Genomic DNA, 11,674 nt, shown 5'->3' on the forward strand with positions numbered 1-11,674 from the left:
GTGAGCTGAATTTTTTTTTTTTTTTTTGGTTACAATGGGAAAATTAGAAGTTATTAGAACTATAGGCCTATGTATTTTCTACATATTTGTAGACTATCAAGGCCCAAGGCCCATCATGTAAAATCGATGAAACCTCTGAATGAAACCCCTGGGCCCTTAGTTGTCATATTTTTCGGCTCCGCCAACTGGACCACTTTCCAAACATTTTAATCGACACCCGACCACGCCCACTTTGCTCTCGTCGCGGACCTGCTCTCATCGCGGACCTTCCCTCCCCCAGATTGTACATTATACCTCACTTGCTACCCTCTCCCCTCCCCAGATTTCAGAAGCTGGCGCCGCCACCGGTCGTGTTTGAAACTAACCAACTACCTAAGGGGTGACGTTCGCGAACGTATGTTTTACAATTACTGTATTAGATACAGATCCGTCAAAAAAGTAATAAATTGGAAAAAAAAAAGTCCGTCCCCTCTTCCTCCTCCCGGCCATGGAGGATTACCTCCGCGATTTTTGGTGTCATCCGGGTCTTGTGTAATTGTTGAGTTCCTGTTTCCCAGCAGCCACGGAAATGAGATAATTCACGTGATTTTCCTTTGAATTGGTCACATGCTCATGCATGTTGCACAATGATGATATGACCTCGTCGTTGTCGTTCACCAAAAAAACTGCACTCTGAAGAAGTAAAAGTAGGTGGTAGAGGCTGCAAGACTCTTGCTATCTTGATCATCGAATATCACCTTTACTATACGTACCATTTAAAACAAACTCCTTTCATGATGCGTCAGCTAATTGCAGTTCTTTCTTTTGCTTTACTAGCTTGTGGTAAGAAGGGTTTTTAGTGCCAAATTCCGTAATAGGAGAAAGTGTATCGTACGTAGTCCTAGGCCCTAGGCCTACTGTACGTCTGATTGAATACAGACAGGTCTCACGCAGCACAGTGGGGCCTAGGCCTAGTAGTATTAGAAAGTGAATTAGAAAGGTTCTAAGACGCCCCAGCTTATAAGGTCGAGAAGTTGAATATTTTTCCCTGGTCTAGAAGAGGACAGAATATTAGGCCTAGCCCCTAGGCATAATATAGTATAGGCCTAGCTAGGCTAGGCCTAGTTGGATACAGTCAAGTTTGCATATTAAAAACTAATATAAGAAGCAAAAACATTACACACATTTTTTAAAGACACAGTATTTGACGTGAAACTTCGGAACAGACACAGATTTTTTAATGTTTGCGCGTGCGTCGGGGCGTTGCGTTCCTTATAGAATCGCGTCAGCCGATGACTGTTTATGGATTAATATATTTAGCTTTTCATACCTGTGTAGGTCATGCACTGTGTTCCTGTGAATCTTGTGCATATTATATGAGAATATTTATATAATTGAAAATAAGGTAAGAGACACATTCTGTGAAGTTTATTCACACCCGGTCATGTGATATATAGTAGGTATAACTGGGGAATGTAAGGTGCGATCAGTGTGAAAATATAGGAAAAGGTAATGTTATAGTTTCAAAAACAACCATTTAGTGTTTATTTACAGTACATTGTTAGCATGCTTTGTATGCTTTGGAATTTATGTAACCCATTGTAAACCTTAGCTAGCCTAGAAATCGTAGGGTTTCAAAATTGCAGTTTGTAGATCGAAGACTCATTGTGCATACCTAAACAAGCCCTAGATATGCAGAGGCCTACAGTAGGCCAAGGACTTCTCGAAAAATTGGTGTTTGGAGCCAGTGTCTTTTGGAGCATTAGCAAAGCATTATGGTAAAATTCTCAAGTTTGTTTGATATTCCAACTAACATGTTCAACATAATGTGCTTTATAGCAGAAACACTCAGAAGAAGCCATACGTTTATATCCTATTACTGAGTGTCAGTCGCGCTGCCTGTTTACAATTTGTACCCACTATGCGTCACTGACCAATTTAGCTTGAGCCAGGCTATTTCAAAGATTAAAAGAAGGTACTGTACTGTAAATCTCTGACAGCCATCAGCAAAAGTTAGTTTGTACTGTACTTCTTATGATCTATTTTCTGCTTGACGCAGGGTTCCCTTAACGCCGCCCTCAGCGGCGAGTGCGAAGCACAAATCCGGGTCAAAAGTGGAACGTGAAATTTGGATATGGCTTCGTAGTCAGATTTGCGAGAAAAACTTCAGCTACCCGTATTTCTCGACTGAGACGTCTGTGGGAGCTGTAATTTGTATGGCAAGGAGGTTGTGCAACCCTTAATTCATATTAAGGGAATTTACGCCCAGAAACCTTGTAGTTATTAATATTTTGGTTATAATAGAAAATATTCATTTTTTGGTGACGTCACTCACAATGTAGTTAGCATGCATACATCATAAGCTAGATTACGTCACCTTTTCCTGGTAAGGCAAACTATCCCGGCGTGCTTTTTTCATGGATAAACAAACACCACTGCTTTGCACATGGATGCCTTGTCCTAGCTAGGGATACAAGAGCCACATTGTTAGCATTGTATAATACGCACAAGGTACCTCTGCAACTGAATTATTCTTAGTTAGGCCTATTTGTTTTTGTTTTTTTAAATTTTATTTTAATTTATTTCTTTCGAAAGTGTACTTTCTATCACATATTGCACTGTCTAGTTAGGCCTAGCCCTAGTCTTATTATATATGCCTCATCGTCATCCGCTACACAGTACATCAGTACATCAGGTGTTCATGTATTGGCATATTGTTAGCTAACCAGTTGTGTGTATTTCTTTGTGAAAATGAGTACCGCGGCGTACTCATTTTCACAAAGCATTTGCATCCCCTCTTGAAAAGAATGAACTTCGAAATAATTCGCTAATTAAATTAATCACCGTAATTTAGCTTACACTTATGAACTTAGCTAGTGCTTAAAATGTACAATAATCATTTCACTACCCGACAAACTCCGAAATTTATTCATTTGGCCTACATAATAGTTTCATCTTGCTGTACTATATACTCCAACATCACTGGCGCATGGTAACAACCAATACAAATAACATTGTAAAATAACATGTAGATGCCTCTATGTATAAAATAACCAATATTGGGATTTTAGTTGACCTTATCAACGAATTCAACACTAGTCTGTAAATATTGATCACAAGGTTCTCCAATACAATAAAAGCTATTCGATTATTGAAATTTGTAGTTGACTACCGTGTCTAATCGTGTTCAATGTACTAACAAATTTAAATCTATCTGAATTCCATCTCTATTGGGTTGCTTCAAACAACTGTGCTTTTACCTTTAGAGTGCGTTTAAGTAAGGAAAAACAAATTCAAAAAATTGTATTTGAAGTCTTGTACTGTACAACAGGGTTCTGGAGTAAATATTCTTTCTATTGTAGGCCTATACATTTATCAATTATTAATGAACTATATTATATTACAATATGTGCAAAATTACACTGATATTAATTTGCCAATATTCATCAAAGTATTATACTGTATTGACTGTAGAAAATGAGAGTGCTGATTCAAAATGTAACTACTGTATAAAAACATGGTGGAGAAACATAACCTACGAGGGAGACCTCACAAAGGAAGTATTGTTTGGGAACTTCTTTTGTAGGCAGTGCACATTAAGGGGGTTTCACACTGTTTGCTCTCACGCGTAAAGCCGAAATTTAATCTAAAGCCTTGTCCACACTATTACATTCTATGTGACAATTCTGATATGTCCATATTTGGGTGTACAGTAATGTCCTATATTGGCACTTTCTTGCAAACTTAAAATGTGATAGTGTAGACAAAACTTAATACAATTTGAAACTAAGATGAACGTGATGATTGTAACAAGGAAGTGGACTTGCGGTGATTATAAAAAAAAATGAGGGAAGTGCTTTGATGTTATCTGGTACTTTATAATAGAAATAAGTCGGATGTGGTAGACTTAAATGTGCAATTTGTCCATTTCCTGTACATGGTTCATACAACAGTTTTTTTGCGAGTCTGGTTAAAACAGAATAATTACATGGCATGTTTGTATTGTTAAAATAGAAGCTAATAAGACTATGTCAATTAAATACAATCAATAGTGTAGTCGATCGATAAGGCAAGACTATTTTTATACCTTATTTCACAAACTTATTTTTTTAAATATCGTCACAGGAGGGCAAAAAAAAAATTAAAAATAAATTTTGTTTTCTTATTTTGCTAATGATTTTGCAAAAAACATCCAGATGGAAAAATAAAACTAAAATTGTATTATGTTTAACAGTGTAATAATGGGATAGTTAAATGCTTTACATTTATATTATTAAGCGCTGGTTACGCTAATGAAATTTTATTTTTATTCTAAATCATCATTATTGGAAGGCGGCAGGTTTACTAAACAAGTTATAAAGTCTCGCTTAAGTGCGTGGGCCTCTCAATGAGGTGTGTAAAATGTTAGGTGGTTAGATTGGGCAATCTTTAACTGGAAATTTTTTCCGGAAACTCGCCCCTTGCTTATAACGAGTAAATAATGGAATCGATCTTGAGTTCACAGAGTATATTTTGTATTGTATTATTCAGTATTGAGGAACACTCCATGGATTAACTGTTACATAATTTTGTATTTCATTAGACTTATTATTCCAATGAAGGGGTTGCAGTAAGATTTTAATATTCTAATAGTAGTGGTTTTACCTCCAAAACCATATTTGTACACATGGGGTACCAAAAGTTTTATGATTTTGTTAATATTATTACAGTACTACATTGTACTGCAGGAATTCATTTGATGATTCACTTGAAAGTGGTGCATTTGTTTCTGTTTATATTTTATTTATAGTTAAACTTAAAACTGAAACTAGATTTCTTCATTTATCATAGAGGTATACCTCCATGATTAGATATGTATCAGTTTATTAGTAATGTTGTTTAGTCTTTATTGATATTGTTTATATTATCATAAATATGTAAAGCTACTTAAAATCAAAATTTCCATATTAGAAGCGATGCTTTTAAAAAGGTATTTAATGGAAGATGTTATTGTAGATAGAGAATAGGAAAGTGTTATTTCAAAGACATGCAGTAGATGAACAATCAGTTAGCCTACACACTTTCATAATGAAAAAATAAGTAAATTGATCATAGCAGCTGGAGCTTATTGAGCCACAAATCCCGTGATTCAACTATATTGGTGGTAGCCATTGTGCGCGCTCAGTGGCGTAACTAGTCATGGGAAAGATAATGTCAGGGCGTGAGGTCCCTTGTGGGTCAGTAAAGTATTTCTGCTCAGAAAGACTTTAATGGGGTTGGGTAATATTCCTACTACCAAATTTTATGGCTGAAAAACTGGTCAAGTCTCAGTGGCATTGCGCTGGTAGTAGTAAGAGGAGGTAGATATCCCTTTTGGCTTACAGGCGTTCCGCCATCACATGTATGCGCCGGAACCTAGTAGATCTGTACATAAACTTGATCCCTGGTTCAATTCTATTTGCTGTTTTCCTTGTGTTTCAACTGTTGAAATGCAAATCTTTCAGGTGAGAGACGTTGTTTACTGTAAGTCGTTGACCCTGTGCATGATCAAGACCGCTGTACACTGTGGAGAGAGTAGCCTAGGGTATAGTCTCTCAGTATACTGCCTAATTCATCACTGGAAGAATTCCCCTAGAACATCATTCCACAACTTATTGGTTGCAACCCAATGTTGGGAGTAGTGGGAAAAATTTTTAGTTTTGTTCATTTCAACTGTGACTTTGAAAATGTGTCAAAATGTGTCTGTCTTCTCATAACTCATAGATTTCTGGCAGCAAATCTAGGATTTTATGTGTAGTAAAATGTCTGTAAATCATAAATTTTTACAACCCTATAGTGTATTATAAAAATTTGATAACTTGTGTGGTTTTGTTGAATTAGTAATTCAATGTTATATTTTAATTTTATATGGGTATTAAATTGATTTGTAGGTGATAGTATCTCTTAAAAAAAACTCCCCCATAAGCCCAGGGATGTTTATTCCGGGACTCTGATCGAGGGTCTAGTCGGCCTGTGTTTGGACCCACCCTATCAAACCCCCTGGTCCTCCACTAAACGACTATAATGGGTAAGTATTTAACTAATGTCCTGTCAGTCAAAATTTAACTATTTCGTTTTGTCGTTTGGTTAACTTTGTAGTAGTTCATTAATTATATATATTTTTTTATTCCTGTATGTATAATATTGTATTGAGATTATATTGTACATTGATAATAAAATTATTTTTACATTAAAAACATAGTTTTTCCCACCATAATGGACGCCATCTTGGAATTTGTCATGATGACATCATCATTCCGATCAAATTTTTTAATGAGAGTGACGAGTAACTATTTAGCCAAGTTGTTGTTACATTTCATATCCACAGTATATGTAAAAGTGACTAAAAACATAAATTATTTCTTAAATAGTTTAAAATAGGGTATTTTAGGTCAAAATTTTAAAGTGGCTGTAAAAAAAATTGCCCAAGCCCTAGGCATGGGGATTTTTTTTTCTGAGACACTATAGGGTATGCTGATTAAAAAAAAACCAAAAATTAATTTTTCTTTACTTTTCCCCTGCTAAAGTTCATTTCAGCAGTTTTACAACCAGGCTTGTATGGGATTGTCTCCGGTGTACTGCCCAGTCACCCCCAGAAGGACCCCGCTCGAAATAAGTTTTCTACTAGACTTTCGTGGATATCCTTGGTGTTTACACCGAATCAATCCAATGTGCAATTTTCAATAGTTTATTAACTACTGTATATAGTAACTCCAAGATTTTTAATGTGTACCTGGTTGAATCTGGGGATTTTAAAAAGGTGGTGCGGAATTGAACTGGCTACCCTACCAGACAATGTTGAGGCTAGTACAATGGGCTCCTAACAGCTTACTCCCCTAAGTATATTTACTTACCATACTTTATAGGCCTAAATTTTTTTTTTATGTCATTATATATATATTTTTTCTTATTATATACTATTTAAATGGTGTGCTTTTTTATTGGCACACTATTAAATCACCATTTTAAATACGTAGTATAATCTATACACAGTGTGCCACTTTGCATGTTCTATTCAGATAACCTTTGCCCTCCTTTGTTTGATGTTTGTAATAAAGTGGTAGCGATTGATAACTGTAACTGATTTAGCGATTGATAACTGTAACTGGTTGTGGTCAATGTTAAACCTATTTTAAGAGAATTTATATATTTCTATTCATCATCGTCATCATCGTCATCATCATCATCGTTTGTTTGTTTTATATTAAGTTTCAACATTAATTCAATAAATAAAAATTACAAAAAAAACCCATTAAAAGTAGAAAATTAAAACAACTTAATTCCAAAGTGGACCAATACAAAAAAACATGACATAATAATATAAATAGAAAAACTATTTACAATGCAATAACATTAGAAACTGTAGGAGAGATAGCATTACCATTGAAAAGAGAGCATATAATTTTAAATATATATTTACATGCTCTCTTTTCACTACTGTATTTAGAGCACAGAAATCAGCGCAATCTCTTTGCAATCTGCAAAGTTGTCAATGTCGAGCCTAATGTTTACGTAATGCATGTTGTAATCATGTTTCTTATACAAGTCACATATGTTGCTCATTCATGATGTACCTAGTTTTCAGGTATTTAAAAAGCAGTCCATCTGTTTATCTCAGTCAAGGCATCTCAGTGGGGATTATTAGCTCGTTTTGACATTTGATTTTTAATGTTTACAGTATGTATTGTTTATGAAATCAGTTTTAGAAAATGAAAGTTAGATAAAGTTGACCATCTCCAACTATTACAGTGTTCACACATTTTTTGTTATAAAACTCTCAGTCAGCTGGCTATAGATCACAGCATGCATAATGGAGGCCGGGTTTCTGGGCACTTCACCACCCTGAACCTGCTCTGAGAGTTTCTGGACAGGTTTGTCTCTGCCCATAATGCTCTCGTTGGGGGTCATTTAGTAGCCTTTGTGATAGAGATACCACCAAATGATCAAAGGTCTGTCATGTTTTAATGCTCTGTCCACACCAGCCAATTTTATGTGACAAATTTGTGTGATGCGCCCATATATGGGTTTGATGTGTCTATATATGGGTTTGATGTGTCTATATATGGGTTTGATGTGTCTATATATGGGTATGATGTGACTATATATGGGTATGATGTGTCTATATATGCGTATGATGTGTCTATTATGGGTATGATGTGTCTATGTATGGGTATGATGTGTTTATGTATGGGTATGATGTGTCTATGTATGGGTATGATGTGTCTATGTATGGGTATGATGTGTCTATGTATGGGTATGATGTGTCTATGTATGGGTATGATGTGTCTATGTATGGGTATGATGTGTCTATATATGGGTATGATGTGTCTATGTATGGGTATGATTGTGTATATATGGGTATGATTGTGTATATATGGGTATGATGTGTCTATATATGGGTATGATGTGTCTATATATGGGTATGATGATGTCCTATTATGTTTGGTGGTAGTGTGAACAGAGCATTTTCATGGAGAATACAAGACTGAAATGTTCAGTACTGTAGATAGGGACTTTTTATGTAAGTTTGCATATTATTGCTGCGAAGCAGCCAATTCATATTCTTGACAGCAATTTGACCTCTGAAAGGTCATTGTTTGTCAAAAAACATGCGCCTAGGAAAACTGAAAAGCGGAGTTTCCTTCTTTCGTTCTGCCGGGTAAAATCAATTACTTTAGGCGACGTTTGTAGACTAACCTACTCGTACCAACGTCCGCATGTCGCGACGCTGGAGTACTATTCAGCGTTTTTACTATATTTATAGGTTTCCTATTTCTACGTTTAATCGGCTCATGTCTCAGCCACAATATTTTGAGGCCAATATTGTTTACGAACCCAGTTAAAATTATTTACTAGCCTATTTCAACGTGCTAATTATTACATTTAGGCGACGCTTGTTGTAGACTGGCATAGTGTTTTCGGAAATAAATACCATTTTATACACATGCGCAGATCGATTCGCCAGCAGCGAGTCATCGCCAGCAGCAGTGAGATGTCACTGCAGCAAAACACTATTGTACATGGTACCAACACTCTTCTAATATAGACAATGGGTCGTGTCTCATATTATTTGTTATATTTTTATTATTCATTATTTTCACTTGACTCGCATAAATAATTTTGTTCGAAGAACATTTTATGCAGTTTTACTTCGAAACACTTCACTTGCAATTTGCAATTTCTAGTTTGTATTTTATTTATTCATAATATATGTTCATTATTTGTTCAATTTTTTATGAGATGTGCTTGGAATCTAATTTGTCTTATTTATGTCTCAGCTTTTCTACAGGGTGGCCCTTCCAGTTTGCTTATTCAAGTAGGCCTTTGCATAGGTCATTATAGATACTGTAGTAACTTTAGTGAATATTTGTTTTTTTTCAGGAGCGATGGCTGGGTCATGGGAGGTGATGACAGACAACAAAGCTTGCATTTTGCTTGAAATGAACCTTACTTTTGCTGTTCAGTATACTACAAATAAAGAAGTGAGTATCGTATTACTTGAAATGTAACATTGATCTGTTTTTATTCCACTTTCCTTACCCCCTCCCCTCCTTTCCCCTGTTCCTTATAATATTCCAACCCCAGTATCAACTCTTATCTACCACATTTGTTCACTTTGATCTATTGAGTATATGTCTTGTTAACATATTTTTTGAGTTTTTATCCAGTTTGTTGGCTCCAGTGAAAAGGAAAACTGCTTTTACCCTTATTGATTTGCCTACATGAGGCTTGCCATCCCATAATATAAACAGCATCAGTGACCAAACAATGAAAATGTTTAATATACTCTCCATATTCTCCACATTGTAAGCTTTAAATTGGCAAAGTTAAAGAATAAATGTATTATGGGGGCTTTTCTTTACTAAAGTATACAATACTGCCATATTCATATGCTAATTACTCAGTTTAACATATAGCAACGGTACACTGGTTTTTGGATGTGTCATGCCTCATGTAAGTATAATACATACTCCAAGTATTGAAATACACGCCATCGTGTTGGGATTCAATATTTCGAAATTAATTATGTCATCATCAGGAATGAAAAAATTATCCATATTAGCAAGCTTATATGCACTGAGATGTGTAAATCAAAACATTACCTCTAGTAGGTGACATAGCAGTGATTTAAACAAAAGATCAAAGCATTCTTACTCTAATGATCAAAGATACCTACAAAAACAAAGAAAGCTCTTTTGAAGCTCTGAGCCTCATTGTTAAGCAAAGGGTGTAGTCTACGTATAGCGAACGCTTCTTTAAACAATAGGATAGACCAGTTTCGGGAGCTGTCAATAATGTTAGTACTAGAAAAGAACCTAATTTATTACTTACATTACAGACGACATTATCATTTTCAAGTATACTTTGTAATCCTAAAACATACTGTATTGGTTCATTTAATTTCTTAAGTACATTATTAAGAACTTTTTACAAATGTTCCCCTTACTAAGGTAATTAATATAATTCTTGATAGGGTTTACAATAAGAAACTGATATCTACTAACCTTAAGAAAAATTTGCTAAGGAAACTACTTAGAGATTGCTGTACTAAAACTGTATTTACATGTAATAATGAATTTTATGTAGGTCTGTAGGTGTTACTTGGGTACTACATACAAGTTTACAGACATTGGTGAGGTCTGTAAGTGTTACTTGGGTATTACATACAAGTTTACATACATTGGTGAGGTCTGTAAGTGTTACTTGGGTACTACATACAAGTTTACAGACATTGGTGAGGTCTGTAAGTGTTACTTGGGTACTACATACAAGTTTACAGACATTGGTGAGGTCTGTAAGTGTTACTACAAGTTTACAGACATTGGTGAGGTCTGTAAGTGTTACTTGGGTACTACATACAAGTTTACAGACATTGGTGAGGTCTGTAAGTGTTACTTGGGTACTACTACATACTTGTTTTTACACTGATGTGCATTCAGACAATGCAAGAATTTGTTACAATATGTCACATTTTGATAGAATTTTGTTGTGTGAATAAGGCAAAATCTGCCCCCAACTTCAGGCTTTTTGTGTAACAATTAAATTTGGATATTGTTTATAAAGGAGTAGGGGAATAGCCCATAACTTACTGCGTCACTGTGCTGTATTGTGTAAAGACGTGGTCATTGACTATCTAACCGCCATGAACAGGCGGTTATACAATCGAGTTCGCCTAAGTCGAATCTAAAGGGACTGGCATAAAAAGTTTGAATTATACAGATTTCGACTTGCACATTTTCGAAAAAAAAATATTAACATAGAATAATACTATGTGTACTCAATGCCCACAAAATCGAATTTCACACAAAAACCGAACACAAAAACACAAGTCCCAAACTCATTCCTATTCTTCTTTTAATAAAATACTTTCCGAAAACATGAACTCCCTATTCCAAATCTCGGACGATTTGTCCAATTCAGGACGGTAACACTCACTCGAAAAACCAGACGATAGTTTAATAGACATCGTTTAACGACAAGCATACCAGACGCTGTGAAAACAAGACGTTTAGCTATACTCGCATTGCCTTGGAGATTATCTGTTGATTAACGCGACACACCAGTAGACGTTTTCTTGGTTAATTATGAAGTGAAATTTACGCATTCCAATGTTTTAATAAGTGTATACAGTATTCTTGCTTTTAATCCTTAAAAACCATTTGGAATCAACCTGAAA

General features: G+C 35.3%; 1 protein-coding gene across 1 annotated transcript in view; it reads left to right on the forward strand.

The window, feature by feature from the left end:
• The first annotated feature begins 617 nt into the window (after positions 1 to 617).
• The window catches only part of LOC117121159 (lysosome-associated membrane glycoprotein 2-like), a 26,411-nt gene continuing 15,354 nt past the window's right edge, over positions 618 to 11,674 (forward strand). The window contains exons 1-2 of the mRNA XM_033266256.1: positions 618 to 822; positions 9,379 to 9,479. Coding sequence (XP_033122147.1) covers positions 774 to 822; positions 9,379 to 9,479 — 150 coding nt within the window. The 5' untranslated portion in view covers positions 618 to 773. The remainder of the gene's footprint in view (positions 823 to 9,378; positions 9,480 to 11,674) is intronic.

Source organism: Anneissia japonica, unplaced genomic scaffold (genome assembly GCF_011630105.1).
Source record: "Anneissia japonica isolate Jap-2015-1 unplaced genomic scaffold, ASM1163010v1 scaffold993_len1110182_cov180, whole genome shotgun sequence".
Lineage (NCBI taxonomy): Eukaryota > Metazoa > Echinodermata > Crinoidea > Comatulida > Comatulidae > Anneissia > Anneissia japonica.